The sequence below is a fragment of the Eucyclogobius newberryi genome, unplaced genomic scaffold, assembly GCF_026437365.1.
Source record: "Eucyclogobius newberryi isolate DKJ021-1_F unplaced genomic scaffold, fEucNew1.0.hap1 SCAF_21, whole genome shotgun sequence".
NCBI lineage: Eukaryota > Metazoa > Chordata > Actinopteri > Gobiiformes > Gobiidae > Eucyclogobius > Eucyclogobius newberryi.
The window spans coordinates 26,523,785-26,543,028 of NW_027315846.1; the positions used below are offsets into that span (position 1 = coordinate 26,523,785).

The 19,244-nt window shown below is 40.5% G+C and overlaps 1 protein-coding gene across 1 annotated transcript in view; it reads left to right on the forward strand.

Moving 5' to 3' along the window:
- Window positions 1-6,883: 6,883 nt before the first annotated feature.
- spred1 (sprouty related EVH1 domain containing 1) overlaps window positions 6,884-19,244 on the forward strand; it is a 51,530-nt gene continuing 39,169 nt past the window's right edge. The window contains exon 1 of the mRNA XM_072457118.1: window positions 6,884-7,660. Coding sequence (XP_072313219.1) covers window positions 7,629-7,660 — 32 coding nt within the window. The 5' untranslated portion in view covers window positions 6,884-7,628. The remainder of the gene's footprint in view (window positions 7,661-19,244) is intronic.

Here is a 19,244-nt window from a genome sequence, read left to right on the forward strand (position 1 = left end):
GGGTGCAATCAAGAGATTGAAGAGCGGATCTCCGAGGAGTGACGGGTTCACCTCAGAGTGGTGTAAAGCTCTGAAAGACACACTTTGCTCTCAACGTTTAACTGTCACTTAAAAATTATGCCCTGATTGATTTTGTATTTGTGTTTACGGTAGTTGATGACTGCTTGTGTTTATTTTTATTCATATTCTCTAGTCGTTCTGTTTTGTTCTATTAGTTTGTTTCTAAAAATTTGAAGAAAAAAAGAATGGTAATGTGTGGTTGGTCCACTTCGCAAAGAATTGCTTTGGAACACATCATCTGGCCCTGGCCCTGGCTCCAGAGTTCTGCTACGTGAGCAACTGACGTCACCCAAATATAATGAATGTTCTCTTAATAAATCCAATCTAAATTGTACTTGAATTATACTTTTTAATCATAAGGCTGATAGCAATTAACAAAAAGACCTAGAAAATGTAAATCATTGATAACACTGTTATTCTTTAGCCTTGTTACCACCCAACCAACCCAGTTTACATTTCTATCTAGTCTGTGGAAACAATTTGACTGAGGCTAACCCAAGGTGCTACTTTTGGCTGAACACAACACAACAGTGCATACCTACCATTATCGCTGGGCTGGTCCGGGACGTTACAGCCACTTTTAGGCACGCTAATTACAGGGTGCTGAGTGCTAAAGATGTAGCGGTGTGCACCGAGAGGAAGTGCAAAGGCCCCGGGGCAGGTTTGGCTTCGTGTACTACACCTGAGAAACTCTAAAACACAAGACAAGCTAAATCCTAACCGGAAATCTTCAGTTATGTAAGTAGCAGAGCAATACAAGAATGTTTTGAAAAGAGTAGTTTGGTGTGAATGTAAAACAGTGTGACAGCTGCAGCGCAAAGTCTCATGACCACACACCAAGTTAGATCAGAAGGAATCGTAGAATAGAGAGGGCATTTTTAGCAAACAGGAAATCAACAAGATGACATTTTCATTTCATTCTGAAACTTGATCTCTATAAACAGTGGCTTACAAAGCGTCAGGGATAAAGTTGCGGAGAAGTTTAAAGCAAGGTTAGGTTATAAAAAGATTTCCCAAGTTTTGAAAATCTCATGAGTATGGCACAACTACAAACCTACCAAGACATGGCCGTCCACCAAAACTTATATGAACAAAGAGAGCACTGATCATATTAGTTGTAGTTTTGAATCAAATGCAAGGTTATTTGCCTTGCCATACAAATCTTGAGATTGTTTTATTTCACTATCGAACAGCCATTTGGCAGAGTCTGGAATAGCTAGCTGATAATTTATAATTATAACTTATGATTAAATAATCGATATTTGTCAAAGCACATTACAGCTTTTTCCCAAAACAAAATAGTCTGTAGGCTTCAATATAGTTATGCCTGGCGGCGTTACCATGATTGTTTTTAGTAATTCATGGTTTTCAGCTTCCTGTTATATACAACATTTTGAGAACTTTTCACTATTAAAAAGAGGATAAGACTGCAAAAAACGGTCGTAAGTTTTTGTCTTTTTATTGTTTCCTTTTCTCTGCCTTTCACATGAGCCACTACAAGTCTTGAGATTCCAACCACTCTCCACGAGGCTGCTGGCCAGTGTCACATGTTAGTTTGTTTTCATGACCTTAGGGAGGATTGTGATGACCCTAGCAGCTCTTTAGGGAAGTCAAAGAGTGTGAACAACAGGAAATGCACTAAGCCCTTTGCATTCTTCAGCTGAAGACGGACACTCCTCACACCAGCGGAAACATCAGGGTGGGAAAGTTCAGCTCATTCTGGGAGGGTCACGATACAGTGATTGCTCTTCTAGATGAATGGAATTGTTACAAACTTAGTCATAAAAGTGGTCATGGTGAGATAGAATGAACATGGATGATTTGACCCTGGCAGGTAGAGAGGTCAGTGATATGATGAAGAGAGTATAAAAATTGGTTAGAAAGAACAAATAACAGTAAACAAACCCCCACCAGAAAAGTGACAAAAGCCCTGTTTCGATTGGCCCTGGTCCCCCAGACACTTACGATCGCTTGGAACGGTTCTGTTCATGAAGTGGTGGAATGCAGTTCCATGCTCAGGTCCTGGCTCGCAGTATTCTGCAACATAACAAAGGTTTTCTTAATAAATAATGTCTAAGTCATAGCTGAATTACAGGTTTTAGTCATAAAGCCAATCTCAGCAGTTCTTTCCGTTGCAGTGAGAAGTGGCTAAAGCTAGAGTAAACATGAAACTACTTCCAGTTTATCCATTGCTTTTTATGCATTTATTTCACTTCTCTGCAAAGGCTCTACGCCACATCTTAACATCTCTTTATGCAATGCTTTAGGCTCATGTTAAATTCATTATGCACTGGAAATATGATATTTTCTGTCTAAATGCACATGCTATGTATCAATAGACAGAAAACAGCTGTCTGTCGATTCTTTCCTGTGTCCAGACAGTGTCAATGTATGCATACGAATGAAAAGTTAAGAAATAATCTTAAACAAGGCTTGACACCCTTCAAATGCAGTGGTACATATAGATTCCTATTTGTAATTTATCTAGGCCTAGATCCTAAAAATAAGATCAAACTTTAGACATAAGATGTTTTTTTGTTTTGCAGTCGGTTTGGTTTTGAGAACTTTTGAGAATTCATCTTGTTAGACTCTGATATGTTTGCAGTCCATAGTAGTGTTTTAACAGGCCAATCACATGACACTTAGGGCCTGCAGGCGGCACTGGAACCAATCACAGAGCAGCATTGTGGTTTGGGCAGAAGTTAAAACAACTTAACCAAAACAAACATGTGGCGCCGACGGTCGTACTTCAGCCTTTTTTAAGAGAAATACAACTTTTTGTTTTTCAAAAACACACAATGGCACTTTGTACATTTGTGGATGAGAACGAGAACTGCACTTACAAAAACACAACGGCTTTCGGCAAGAGCCTTCCCAGATTGATTCATGTGAAGACCTCAGTTTAGAGACCTCAGAGAGAAACAAATCATTTGCAAGTTAGTACCAAATGCCAACGCTTGTCATTTTGGGGGAAGCGACTGAAAAAGATTGAGAACCACTGCGCTAGTGTGTGAATGAGAGTGTGTTTCTGAGAGTGAACGTGGGACTATGGTTTGAAATTAGTTCATGGCTACAACCAGCAGGTATTCCATGTACTTTCATTAACATGCACTCGACCAAATAAGTAATATCAGCTTTTTGCTGTCTTGTTTTAACCTGAGTCTGTGTTTTCTTGTATCTAATCATCTCGCAATAAATTGTATAACTGAAATTGAACCAGACTGCTTTGGAGGTTAGCCCTCTCACAGCCCCCCTTAAATTGCTTAAATGGAACAGCACTGTTCACTCATGACAGTGGACACACTTTTGGACTGCACCGATCTGCTCCCAAGTACACAAGTTGAAATGTGCCTAAAATGAACTTGTTAAACCGGATGTGTGCCTGGGACAAAACGACCCTTCTTATCCAAGGTTTTATTGAATTTGAATGGTTCTTGTCTAATTTCTTGAACAAATTGTAATGTCACAGGATGAGTCAGACGATTTGATTTTCAGTGAATGGCTAAAAATATCACTCAGTCAGACTTAAAATGGCTCTTTTCATTGCACACCAAACTAGTCACAGTGTATGCCTAGGGCTTTTGTGATACTTACAGCAATGTGGGTGAAGTTTTCTTGCCCAATGACACAGGAACATCAACAACAACCGTGTGGGAAGCAATCTGCCTGTGTAGTTGATGACTAATTTGATTTCGCATCCATGATTAGACTTATTTACAGATCAGCGTGTCCCCCTTGGGCTACCATAGAAGAAAGAAGAATGCAGCATACCACATTGCCACCAGATGTCACAAGAGGGCACAAAGTAGCACACCCCACCTTTAATAATTCATGTTTCCAAAATGATAACACACATACAAGGATGTACACAGTCTTTCATACTGAGGCATAGCGCAATGTCTAGGTCCAACAAGCCTCTGTATCTAAATGCTTTGTGGGATTAGTCCTAGAACTTCTGCAAAATGGTTTAGCCCTATATTAGATTGTATAGTCCTGTTATAGACCTGGTTTAGATACTCAGGTACCCAGAACTAAGGCTAAATGTTTTCTTTTGGTTGAAAACTTTAATGCACTTTTAATCGTGTTACAACAGTGTCTTCTCATGTTTAGTTTACCCAAGTTGCAATTTGATTGCATATTTGAGGTAATTGTGTATTGTCCTGCCACTGAGGTTGGCAAGCATTAAAAAAATTCCCTTTTTCACTTACCCCCCTATCCCCACCCACATCCGTGTATTGTAATTATTTGAAAAATGTTCACTCTGAGTGACACATGAAGAGTTCTAAAATGTCACATAGCCACTTTTTAAAACAAAAAACTTGTAGGCCTACATGACAATCTGCTGTTTGTTACAGTGAAATGTTACTATGAAGAGACAGGGCTGATCAGTTCTGCAGTTTAAGATAAGATAAGATAAGATAATCCTTTATTGTCCACATATGGGGAAATTTCATTGTTGCAACGCAACAATGAAATAAACAATAAACAATTAAACAATAAACAATTAAATAAACAATGAATAAACCTCTTGTGAGTTGGACTCATGGCCAGTCCATTGGTTCTGCTGTGAAAAAATCCTCCACAGTCCAGAAAGCATTTTCCCCATAGCACACAATGTAAAAACAATCTGACAGAGACCTGCAGCTTTAACAAAGGTCAGATTTTGAGGCAATATCTGCCTTTTTTGAGATCATGAACATTTTCTCTGCTCAAAATCCTTCAGTTTTCTTAAAAATAGATTTTTAAGCTTTTGTTTCGGCTTGCTCTACTCTACTCTAGCAACTTTTGCTCTGATTGGTCGGAGCAGTCACATGGTACAAGCTCGCGTGGGAGATTACCAAGCCGTTTTAGATCAATGTTGCAGTTAACAATAAGACAAAATCACGTAAAATAATTACCTACATATGTTATTCTAATACCTGAAAATGCACAATACATGTCTTCTTTAAATCGTAATTCTTTACAGTAATGATGTTGAACCCCAATAATATTTTAAGCAACTATAAGACTTCCCTTTTATATAATGACTTTCCACATCTGCCATTGTCCTTAGCCTGGACCCTTTCCCCTTGAGCTCAATGCTGTCATTGACATATCAGACATGTTATTACATATCTCAGGAGCCTTGCATTGTTTTACGGGCCTTCATACCATGACACAGAAGCCTGTTTGATTCCACCATAGCTGCAGAAGGCACAAGCTGCATGAAAGCCAGAGAAATACAAAGAAACTTCTCACACAACATGCTGTCACTATGACAACCAGGCAGAATCATTTATCCCCATCTCTCGCCATTCTGCACGGCACAGAAATCCAATAGTGTTTAAAGTCTTACGCAACCATCCGCGAATATGTTTTGCAAGGCTTTATAACACATTCAAAATGATGATCGCAGGAGCATATGAGAATTGTCAAGTAGCCTAACTCCAGCAGCTCGTTCATTGTGAAAAATAGACACAGTGACAGGAGAACTGTGAATTAGGAGATATTCTTTTAAGCGACAACATGGAAGATGGAAATAATTATGTGCCAAATGCCCATGTCCTGTACATTTGTTGAATTCAAGTTGATAACCATTAATCTGGGCCTATGCAAATCACAATAATTGACTGCTTTATTTTATTCATTCTTTATTAAAAATCTGGATTGAAAGCTTTATAAGACAGGACAGTAGTATTATAAAAGTTGCTGGATATTGACAGGAACTACGCTGATCCAGAGCATCCCAAACACGCTCAATGGGTGACATTGTTATGCCATTCATCCACAACCATCACCTCATGTTGCAGCATGATAATACACAGCCCCAATTTCAGGAATCTGAAGACATCCCAGTTTGAGCATGGCCTAAACCCAGACATTTCACCCATTGAGCATGTTTGGGATGCTCTGGATCGGCGTATTCGACGCATTTTAGTTCCTGCCAATATCCAACAACTTTGATGGCCATTTCGGTGGTCACTTCAGATTCTGACTGGTTTCTGACCCCCTCAGACTCTCACAATAAAGCAAAACCAAACATTTCAGACTGGCCTTTTTATTGTGGCCAGCCTAAGGCACACCTGTGCAACAATCATGCCGTCTCATCATTATCTTGATATGCCACACATGTGAGCTGGGATGGAACATTAATATTAAGTAAGACAGATTTGGACAGATGTGAGAACTATATTTGAGCAATAAGGGTATTGTGTGCAGCTAGAATAAGTTTCATATCTTTGAGTTCAGCTCATGAAAAATTGGAGCAAAAACAAATGTATTGCGTTTGTATTTTGTTCAGTTTACTATGGACATTGGGCAAAGTGATTTTGGACGACTTAACTTACAACTTATCTTAAGGCATCTGGTGTAATTCCACTTGTTGCTGGCTTGAAGCAGCAGTAGCCTCGGGTCTATGTGCACAATTGCTCCCTTTCCACTCAACCTACGTGCAGAAAGTCATTAGAGAGCTTGAGAGAGAGCAGTAGAAATTGTTAATGGCCGAATCCTGAGCGTGACTGCCTCGTCCTCCGTCTCTGGATTCTTTCTAGTTCGCTCTCCGTGCTATCCAGGCGCTTCGCTCTCGTATCAATGCGTGATTGAAGGAAACTTCTTTTGGGAAGTGCTGGAACTACTTTACGCCAACTTGGGAGCACGAATATATTGCGTATTCGTGTTCGCAAGCAAAGCCGAATCAAATACATTTCAGTATGAGTTCTTTTAACAATCTTGTGTACCGTTTTGCGTGTCAATAGATTACGTTTCATCTCAAAAGTTATCAGTTTTAACGACGTCGCGGAAGGATCTAATTTTCTCAAGTCGACGCAACACATCCGCCCAGTTTTCCGATGTTTCATTCCCCCCCGAGTCGAAAATGGAATAAAGCAGATGTCCTATAACTTCTCTCCGAAATATCTCACATTTTATTCCCTTTCCTGCGGTTCTATCAGGCGAAAATCAATCTCCGGGGCCGCTGAATGCCTTTACTGCTGTTGACTGGGCAAAGGAACGACTCTCTACCGCCGTTTTTCAAGCGTTATCCTCGAACCGAAGAAGTTAGATGCTCCTGTAAGCTCCAGCTCCAGCAGCGGCGGCAGCGGCGAGCCACACGTTCGAGCCCGGGGAGCTTCCAGACGAACCCCGCTGTCTACCACCGTGCATTTTACGCCGCGTTTACGGATTTATAAATCGAACTGTGAGACCGGGGAATGCGTGGCGGGAGACGAGGAGGAGGACGATGCCGCTGGGTCGCTTATGGCGCTGGGATTTGACTTCCAGGGAGGATAAAATGAATCAGCGGTTGTCATTCCGTCTCGTCGCCGCGATTTAACCCGCCGTAGTTTCGCGAGCGGCTCCGGCGGAGGCTAACGTAGAGCTAACTGGCGGGTCCCTTCCCTTCTTGCGCCGGGGAAGGGGGCTACGCGACAGGCATGCCCCATTATCGCACAGCTTACTACCGAAATCCGACGTAAAAAAAATACAAAAATAGCCACACGTGAAGAGAAAATGGTGATGTTTGTGGTGTTTTGTCCCGCTGTCACTGCGTCGTCGATGCTATTGCTAGGATTTGGATCCCCGTGAGGAAAAAAATGAGCGAAGAGTCAACGAATCCAAACAACGAGTAAGTTGATTTAATTTTTTTTTTAAATATTTGCTTTGGGAACGTATGAAAAAGTGCTTTATTACGTAAGTATACTTTGTAGCCTAACAGTGTCTCCAACGTACCCCACGCTGACATTCCTGCGTTTATTCACATTTATCTGCAGTCTGGCTTGTACATTACGTGTAGATATCTTGTCGAAATTGAAGATATGTACTCCATTTGTAGCTGTATTTGTTTCTTTTTGTAGCACGTTTTAATCGTGTATCATGTAAACAAACTGGTCTGTATTAATAGTCATGGGTTACATGGTTTATCAGTGTTATTAATGTGTCTCTAGAGCTATTTCTGGGTAAACTTTCAATTGCAAGCGTCTGTTAGGGTGTTCAAATGGATTTTCAAAGTGTGGGGCTACTCTGAAGTTATTATTCATCTTAAAAAACATTCATTCATAACGTTACTTAATCGTAGTCGTGGCTATAACATTGTTTCTAGGCAGCTGTGGCTATTTCACTGCAAAGGCACAGAAAGCAAACGTGCCTTTTTATATTAGGGGACGTCGTATAGTTTGTCTAATGCTATTTATCTGCGATTCAAAGTGCGCTGCTATCTGCCTGCCATGTCATATTTTTACCCCATTGTGCGAACACATCACGAGCAGCAGACGGCGTTTTTTTTAACGTACTGGCTGTGGCTCTCGTCCGCCATGATTTCTCCACAAAACGATCTCTTCTAAACTCCTCATTTCTCCTTTTGATCGCGTCTCCAAAACACGCACGCACCCAAAACGACACCAACGCACCCAATATCTGCGTCAGAACGATCCGAAAGATGCCTTTTTTTTTTCTTTTTTTTTTCAATCACTCATTTACATATCACAATCCCCATTCATAAAATAAGCGTTAAAATGCAGCGCCGATGACGGGAGGTGGCGGTCGGGATCGGAGCACGACGACGCGGAATAGACGCAAAATAAATATTTTTTGGTGGTTAATTTGGCTATAGCGTTGCATTTTGTGTCATTTTATTTTATTTATATATATTTTTTTCAAACCGGGGCAGCTTCTCTTCTGTGCGCGCTGCATGTTGACAGCCAGTGAGAAATATGTGCTCTGGGGTGGTCACGTGATCCGCTCCATTCATAAAGTACCTGCCTGTCCGCTCATTCACATACACACACGCACACTTACACACACGCAAACACGCACTCGCACGCACGCACTGTACACGGGGCCGTTTCGCATTGCGCCCGATCGCATTTCCTGCCTTTGTGCCACGGCTTGTTAATGCAAAAAGGAAAAGAGAAACAACGTCAGCGCACACTCGCGGCTGCTAACCATTTCATAAAAATAGAACCCTCGTTTCTCTCTCTCTCTCCGTTCCTCTCGCTCGCATAATGTATCTCGTCACAAAGGAAGTCATGTTCTGCTCGGTCATTTCTGTTCTGTTCCATTATACACAGCCATGTTTGCCCCACCATGCATTGATCAGGCTATTAAGCATTGATTTGATGCATGGAGGCTTTGTCCTTGAACTGTTCTGGTGTTCTTTTATATAACAGGCTCCCGTACAATGCCATAGCAGCTGGTTAGATGTTAGTAGAGGCAGGTCAAATCGTACAATACAGAGCAGTGTTCTTTTTTTCTCCTCCATTCATTTCCTTGTATGATTCTTGTGCAGGTTTCATTGTTGAAGAGCAGATTAGGGTTTGTTCTACGTTTACAGTTGGAGCTAAGATGGCGAGGCAGGCCAAATATTGTTGCTATGATTCCACCACCTCGCTGCCAGTTGTATGATTCATAAATGAGAAAAGAAAAGCAATGCCACTTGCTTATCTTACATTCTCACTGTGTGTTATAGAATAACATGATTTTGGATACAACCATATTTTAATTTAAAAGTCTTTAAATGTTTCCAAGGATTTTCTTTTTTAATTTACCAACATCCTGGGTTGAAAATGTATATAACAGTTAAATGAATCTAGACCTTGTTTCTTTGTTCTGTTTTAGACGGTGTACTCAAACGGAAGACTGTTGTTCCGAAACACTTTCAGGCGCAGCTAACAATTGTTTTGACAATTGATTAATCTGGCTATTATTCTTTCAATTAATCGATTCATTATTTAGATGGCAATAGCCCCCCTTGTTTTGAACTCTATGTAAAGTCCAGAAAATATTATTTGATTTCTAAATTAGGTGACGATTATTTCAACAATGGGTTAGTTGTGAAGCATCTATTACCTTGTTCCAGCCTTATTATAAATGTGACTCCACCAAAGGCATTTCCGGGCTTCATAGTGAAAAGTAACATGTAAAGCATTTCTACGATGGGCGGCAAAAGTCTCCCCATCCCTCATCAAATAAAGGCTAGGCAAGTTTATTTGTCGAGCACAAGTCGTACACAAGGCTACTCTGATGTACCAGTGTCATGTTATTTAGATCTGATTAGTTCCTTATGAGCCTAAATCTATTCTGCTTTGTTGTGGAACATTTTAGAAGTGATATTGGCATGTTGACATGGCAGGATTCCATAACATCATCTTAAGGATTATCATTTTTATCCCACAGATATTTGATGAATGAATGTTTGCAGCGTCTGGTATAGAATGAAAAGGTGCTCGACTGTCGGCTGGTCAACTGCCGTATTCATGTTTTAATTCTTATGTAACATTGTGACTTTTATTATCATTCTTTATTTAAAATACAGCAATTTTCACAAAGTGTATCGTTAGTTCTCATGTCTAACTTACCTATCGAGCGCATTGCTTTGTGAAAAGACTGTTTGTAGTTTTGTCTAACAGAGAAAGACGAGTTATGAAGGATTCACACTGAAAGCTCTGGTGGGAAAATGTGTCGGCCTTGATATGTCCTGTCTGGGGCCTGATACGGACGACTCCAACATTTGACTTTTGGTCAGTATGGTGCCATTTTTCTGTAATACAAACCATGACCGTACTTAAATATCAGCCCACGATTCATCTTGGGGGCGCAATGTCATGATTCATAACTAAAACCAAAAGTAGGAACCAAACCACATGACCAAATATTTATCAGAAAAATTGTCAGTGCCAGTAAATTCAAGTGTGCCGTGTCGCTCTGTCAAGTTGTGACACATCTTTGTTATTCTTTTTTATTTTATTATCATTATTTTTGGTCCTGTTTTTGACAAAATACGGTCTTTAAACGGTCTTTAATTAGACCTTGCTGTTTTTAGACCTGGTTTAGCTCTAGTTAAGTCCTGATCAAATATAATCAGTATAATAATGATTTACCGCAGTGTACAGTTAGACATTAGTTGATGCATGTATAGAACAGTAATTATACATGAATATAAGTAGTAATTATACAAGAATAGAATGCTTGGATTATACGTCCTTCAAAATTCCTTGCTATCTCAGTGGATGAATTTCAATTCATTTGGACTGGCCGACTGAAGATTTTTTCCTTCTTTTGAACTGCTTTCAATGTCCTTTGTATAGATGTGTAAACTGTAGTACTTCAAATTGGAAAACTAAAACTTTTCAATTGGACTTTCTCGTCTGCATACACTCTGGACCCGGCGTGAACTTGTTCCATAGTACACTTCAGTTTCACAATTTAGTAGATTTTTGGTTTTTACATAGTCAGTTTTAAAGCCACAAACTAGTCAAATTCATCCCATTTCCTGCCCGACCTTAATGCGATGGTGGATTATGTACACAGCCTGTTACAGGTTGAACACAGAGTTAAGATGGCCTTGATTGTTTGAGATTCCTGCAGTGCTGTGCTATTGTCTGTTGCCAGTCAGGTGATCCACTGTGATCTCTCCTTTTCTCTGTCCCTCCTTCCTATCTGGGTGATTGATTTGACAGCTCAGCGTTTTATCTGCCAATGTGGGTGTCACGATCTTATCACCTGGAGGCCCGCTTTGCCCTTTCATTCCTCCAGCCGGGGCCCTCCGAATACATTCCTCAAACCTCCTTTCCCCTTCCCCCGTACAACCCCCATGCAGCGTGTCCTGACAAAAGCGAAACTTCAGCTGTTACAGGCCAAAGCTTTATGGCTGGGGTAATTGCCTATATCCTGCAGCCCTTATGTTAAGTTAAATAATTTCCTGAAGCTTTTTATAGATGTATTATTGCTGGTTGTTTAACACGACCTCTCTAGAGCGGGGGTGCCCAAAGTGGGGCCCGTGGGCCAAACTTGACCCTCCATAAATTTGGCCTGCCAGGGTTTTCTGAGATTTGTAAGACGTATAAATTCTAATTCAAATTTGCAATGAAAAGGCTGTCTGTAGTCAGAATAGTTATCATTGTTCATTGTTGTATGTTGCACCATAACACCAAAGCAAGTTCCTAGCCTGTGAATTTTGTTCACTGACGATGCAATAAACCGATTGATTCTGATTCTGAAGAAACACCAAACCAGTTTATTCACTGAAACACCACTACAGACAATTAAACACATTTAATGTCTTCTTTTATGCAAAACATAGGTGTCTGTGTCTCTTAGTCTGCTAAAATATATTCATTTGGCCTGCAAGGTAAAATGTTTGTCCACTCTAGCTCTAAAGATTTGGGGTTGCTAGCTGGATTCATTGTAGCCACTGCTGTGAATGTGTTTTCAGTTTTGCTTCTGTTTTCTCTTGGGGAAGTGTTACTTATGGCTACAGCAGTTCTCACACATTTCAGTATGAGAATCGCAGTCTTCCTTTATTTGTCATGAATAAATGACCTTGAAAATATCTTTAAAGTTTGACAAACAGTACTAAAATTAGGCGAAGACCAGAAAAACAGAACTAAATGCCCTAGTAGTAGTCATAAACTCAAAAGATTTGTCAAAGGAACAAAAAGGGTTTAAATGTAATATAGCTATATGTTGTCAACAAACCTATCCAGTTTCCATGGCAACACTTGAGTGGTACTCCTGTTTTTGAGAGAAAATAAACATTTTAGAAGTTTGATTACAGTCTTGTGAAGCATTAAGTATTTTCTGGATTATTCTTCAGTACGCAGTAATCTAAACACATGAAAATATGAATGGCCTATTTAAGCCAACTCATACGCATTGATAACTCTTTTTTGCCCCTTGTCTTCTCTGTTGTGAAGGGTTGTGAAGTGCTTGAACAGCTCTTTGTGAATATTGTTTTGGGTCACTCACTTTCTATTGGCTTTAGTAGTTTGGAGCTCTTGGCCGCAGCTGGCCTAAGATGGTTCTCATGTTGGAGGTTGCATGCATAAAAGGCCGCAATGTAAATCCTAAAACTTGTGTTTTCCATCGCGTTCCTTTGAAAGTAGGAAGAGGGTTCAGGCTTGTGCATCTGTGTGGTTCACTTGGGAATATTTGGCTTGTGCGTGTTCAATGATGGGTTTGGATCTCGCATAAAGACGAGTTGAAGAACATAAAATATAGAATGTGAATGGCAGTGTTGAGTGAGCTTTGATGAATGGTTGTATGACACAGTATGTTTTAACTACCGTATTTTTACATTTTGCTGTTGCCTCTTGACTGTTCACTGTCTAACTGATTACACCATGTTGCATCAGTTTGAGTAAAACATGTATTTAGAATGGATATAGCAAAAACATTGGATGAAACCAAATGCATTTTTACATTTACAACTCCTGTCTATAGAGGGCTTATAAAGAGGTTTAGTCCAGAAAACAAAAGTGGGCACAAAAAAGGGGAAAGGCACATTTCAAGAGTCAGTCTCCAGTTCTAGGTCAGAGAGGAGGAAGCTTCCCAGTCTAGACCCTTTTATAAAAGAAACCGGATGGTCTAAAATATGGTTTAGATTTGAGCCCTTTAGAGGCTCTGGTGTTCGGTCAGAGAGAGGCCTGACTCTGAGACACTCACAGTCTCACAAAGCTGAACATTTTGCATCTCTAAATAGGTATTTGTGGTTTACCTGACTTGAGTAATCTTGTGTTTGTCTGAGTCGGACACAATGGCAGTATGAATGAATTCTGCCTGACTTGTCTTGTTTTTGAGTCCGTTCAAGACTGTGTATTTGTCTAACTTTTGATCACATTTAGCCTTTTGGTGTGGCTGTTGTTTGCACTTGAAATGGGCCCTTTATCGGTCTTTTAAAATGACAGTTTTATTTAAGTCTGCTTTTCAACTTGATGTTAAGTAGCATTGTTAGGAACACCATATCTGTGTTCTCCCCAGGATTTTTTAAAGGGATGGTAAATATACCTCATACAGGATTGCATTTTCTTCCAAGGATGGTTTAATGTACCTTCATTATTTCCAAAAGTACACGCACCCTAAACAAACTATTACATGGTGTATCAGCCTAAACATACTATTACATGGTGTATCAGCCTAAACAAACTATTACATGGTGTATCAGCCTAAACATACTATTAACATGGTGTATAAGTCTAAACATACTATTACATGATGTATAAGTCTAAACATACTATTACATGGTGTATAAGACTAAACATACTATTACATGGTGTATAAGTCTAAACATACTATTACATGGTGTATAAGCCTAAACATACTATTACATGGTGTATAAGTCTAAACATACTATTACATGTGTATAAGACTAAACATACTATTACATGGTGTATAAGCCTAAACATACTATTACATGGTGTATAAGTCTAAACATACTATTACATGGTGTATAAGCCTAAACACACTATTACATGGTGTATAAGCCTAAACATACTATTACATGGTGTATAAGACTAAACATACTATTACATGGTGTATAAGACTAAACATACTATTACATGGTGTATAAGACTAAACATACTATTACATGGTGTATAAGTCTAAACATACTATTACATGGTGTATAAGACTAAACATACTATTACATGGTGTATAGGCCTAAACATACTATTACATGGTGTATAAGACTAAACATACTATTACATGGTGTATAAGTCTAAACATACTATTACATGGTGTATAAGCCTAAACACACTATTACATGGTGTATAAGACTAAACATACTATTACATGGTGTATAAGACTAAACATACTATTACATGGTGTATAAGACTAAACATACTATTACATGGTGTATAAGCCTAAACACACTATTACATGGTGTATAGGCCTAAACACACTATTACATGGTGTATAAGCCTAAACATACTATTACATGGTGTATAAGACTAAACATACTATTACATGGTGTATAGGCCTATCCACCATCAAGAAATTTGAATATTGGCTACCCAAAACTAACTTTACTGCGCCAGCCGCACTAGCCCCGCTCCCCGCGCTAGCCCGACTCTCCGCGCTAGCCCCGCTCCCCGCGCTAGCCCCGCACTAGCCCGACTCCCCGCGCTAGCCCGACTCTCCGCGCTAGCCCCGCTCCCCACACTAGCCCGACTCCCCGCGCTAGCCCCGCTAGCCAAGCTGGCCACAGCGGCACTTTTGGGATGGTTTATTTTCTCCCCATGTCAAAGCGGGGGCGCCATCCCTGAATGTACTTAGCGAGAACCCGGCATATCATGCTGTGTGTTTTTTTGGACTGGTCTCAAGTCTCCCTCATCTTGGTTTAATGTATTTTTTATTTTTAATTGGTAGATGTTTCTCACACAGCTAGATATCTACTTCTCTGATTTTGAGGACCCTCTTGGGGGCCCTATCACATCAAAAAGCCAAGCAAGGATGCCACAATGAGTGAAAATCTGTAGTACAGTTTTAATTTTCCAAATACCTGTGGTTTGAATTACAATAATTTCAATATGTGGCCCTGGTTAAAGGCGCAATGGATGATTTTTCGGTGATTTGAGAACTCAGGCGGAAGTGCGCATGCCACTCCCCCGTGCGGACTGATACAACACACACGTGCGTTTGTTTATTAGCGCGATGGATCGCATCGCATCTCTTGTCTCCCGTAGATTTCCGTTTTCTTCTGAGTCAGCTCGAACTGTCTTTCTCCGTCTTCATTTTTTCCCGTACACTGAGGGAACTATATTATGATAGATCAATGCGCTTAGCACGCGGAACTGTGCTGCTCGTGGGGACGAGCCACACGCGGCTGCAGGTGAGCGGTAGGTGCGTTTTATGATTGATACGTGGCAGGACTAATCGGTAGTCCACACCACGAGGAAATAAGACTCAGATTTGGGCCCAAAAATTGTCCATTCAACCTTTAATGTGTGGGGTCAGTTTTTTTGGCATTTGATTCAAAAGAGAATCATCACTTCATGATCCATAAAGTTGCACCATATTGCGTTATATTGGAAAATCAAATTGAATGAAATTGGTATTTTCAAGAGAATTGTGAGATTATTGTTGAAACTCATGGATAATCACATGGTTTAGTGATTATATTTAATCTGCTGTTTTCTTTTTATTCGTACACTTAATGTCATGTTAGTTTTTTCCGTTGTTAATTGTCCATCCATCCATTCATTTTCTACCGAAAGGGAACAAGCGGGTGACTGGAGCCTATCCCAGTGACTTCGGGCCTTAGGTGGGATACACCCTGGACAGTCACACCCTGGACAGTCTGTCGCAGGGCTGACACAGAGACATAGACATGACAGACAGTTCACTCTCACATTCATTCACTAGGGCCAATTTAGAGTCACCAATTTTTACCTAACACATACATGTCTTTGGACGGTGGGAGGAAGCCGGAGAACCCGGAGAGAACCCACGGTAACACGGGGCGAACATGCAAACTCCACCCAGAGAGATCATGTGATCATGTGATGTTGGTCTGGTCTGGGAATCGAACCCATGATCTCCTTCTTGGGAGGCAAGAGCTAACCGCCTTTGCCACCGTACACCCCTGTAACAATAACACAATTGTTAATTGTGTTATTGATTAATTGTTATATGTTATGTCAAGGAACAAGAGAATGGAAGACTTCTCTCTCTTTCACTATTTGTAGAACACATATTTGGCATTGTTGTTTGTTAGTCTTTCCTATTACAAAAAGCAAAGCTTGTCTCGCTGTTTAATAGTATTTTACTCTAGAGTAAACATCATGTCTCAAACTCTTGGACCTTCATTCATCTGCATTTTGGGGACGAAGCTTGAATGATCAGTATTTTTTAGTTGAATGTTGGTGCTGGTGCTAGAATGTGGTGGTGATTTTGAAGTGTAAAAACAAGCTCTCCCTGAGTCAGTCCCTCACTAAGCCCAATGTTCTTGTGAGGGTGGTGAGTCACCAGCCGGCCCGAGGTGCAGAGTTGATGGAGGGCAAATCTCTTTGGCTTCTCTTTTTGAAGAAGCTAAAAGAGCACATTTGTGACTTGTACCATTTGTCCTCTTTAGTCAAGAGTTTTATTAATAGCCAATAAACTTGAGATATGTCCTTGTGTCATTGTTTTCGCTTGCTTTATGTTAGGTCATGTTCCTGTTTGTTCAACTCCTTCAACTTGCCACTGGTTATTTAGGGGACCTGAACCGTGGCTAATTGGCTAGCTAGTTTGCTGCGTTGAGATTAGACGCACTGCTGGAATCAACGGTCGAGGCCCAGAAAGTAATTAATTTCTTCAATGAGGGGAGAGAACAGTGAAGGGAGCTTTGATTCCATGTTGATGTTGCCCCAAATACCTCTTTTGGACAAAAGTGGTGACAGCTGCTATTTACTCAAATAAAAGGAATTTTATGCTTTAGTTATAAACTGTGACATACACATTATGTAGCATTGTCTTCCTTGTAAAACGCAGTATTGATCTAAAGTGGTATAACCCTCTTAACCCCTACCTATTGATGGGGAAACCAATGCCATATTGCTCTTAAAAGCTTTTACATAATATGCCCCTTTTTTGAAGATTTAAAAAAATAATTTTAAACATTTGAACCAGTTTTAAATTAGCCCATTTTGCCTAAATGGTTCAGAATATATAAGTTATTGATTGTGGCTACGTTCAGACTGCAGGATATGAGGCCCAGTTCCATTTTTTTTGTTTTGTTTGAATCAGATTTTTAAAAATGTAGTCGTTGACATTACAAAAAAAATGCGATTGCCGTTTGTGTCCAGTGTGAACAGAATGCAGATGTGGCCCGCATGCGCACAAAAGAACACAACGTCACATGTAGCGCACTGTGTGGAAGTAAAAATGGCACGTTCTCCAGCCGCTCCTTTTATTGATGTCCTTATTTTCTTTTCTAAAACTCTGATTTGACCTGCTGTGTGAACATAGCCTATGTTACTTGTATATTTCTTTTTTGCAAAATATTAATGCCATTTAAAAGACCAGATCAATAAGCAGTATCAAAAGTATATAAATAATGATGCCATCCTGACATCGTCCTCATCATCCAGCACTATCCTCTTCCTCTAACTCAAACGATGTTTATTATGTATAAGGTCACGTCCTCTGAGGATGAGCGTCCTTTACAGGCCTCATTATTGTTTCTGTGTTGTGGTATCGGACTGGTACTGGTCATTTGAGCAGAACTAACATTACTAACTAGCATTATTCTACTCTGTAGTTGCAGTTTTCAACGTCCAACTTCAACAATTCATTCATTTTTCTATATTATTATTCAGTATGCATTTTAAATGCAAAATCTTAATCAAATACAAATCACAATTTGAATAGTTGCCATTCTCAAATGGCAAAAGCTGCAATTCTCTAGGTCTTCAAATGCAAAACTGTAATGTATTCAGACACTACAGTCACGTTCTGAAATGTATGGGATTCTTGTATTAGTTTCACATTTTAAAATGCTGAGCCTCTGTCTTAGTGAGCAAAGATTTATTTGGTTAAGTGCTAATTAACAAGTATTATCAAAGAGCAGTTTCCTTTACTCTCTTAGAACGTCTTAGAACTTTTTTACTTATTCTAAACAAAAGTTGTTTGGGTTGACGTTGCTGCAAGCCTATTATAGGGGCCACCTCAAATGTCTTTGCAGTTTCCCTAGCAAGTGCTTTGCTTTCATGGATTATCTGTAGAATCGGATTGGGATAAGAAGCTTGTGTTTATGTTGCCACTGATATTTTAATTCTATATTTTTACTCTTCACTAGTCAAAGTTGTCCAGTGGAGCTTGACCAGGCCTGACAGCCTTCCTCCAGTTCAGATCTAGAGCACAGAGATCTAGAGGAAGAGGAGGAGTGGAGGGGGACTTTTCTCCTTTTCTAATGCTAATGAAAGGAGAAATGGTTCGCAGCTTTTAGCTTGCAGAGTGTGTCTCCCATGCAGCATGCTCTGGTGCCTGGACATTGTGGGAGGACAAAACTCCCGGCTCGGGATCCAATAACGTGAAATTTCAGCAGAGAAGCTGCCATTGTGTGGCTGGAGCTGCCGAGGAGGGGCGGTGGAGGAGAGGGAGGGTGACTTGGCGAACACCCAGGGCTCAGGCCACATCCTTTCTCTATCTCCTGCACACTCTCCACTCCTCTGCCCCCGTCTGTGCCCCTGCTCCCGCTCTGCGCCCTCTGGGGTGGGAAGCCTCTCTCTGAGATGGAGCAGAGCACAGTGGCATGTTGGAGCCCAGTGAGTGCAGCGCCTGAGTGTCAGACAAACGGACACTTTGTCCACTGAGGAAATGCTTGTCCCAGGATCCCCCTTCTCCACCACACACTGGAGCTGAGCTTCAGAGCCTCAGAGCCTCAGAGCCTCAGAGCCTCAGAGCCTCAGAGCCTCAGAGCCTCAGAGCCTCAGAGCTTTGGGGCCTGAGAGCATCTG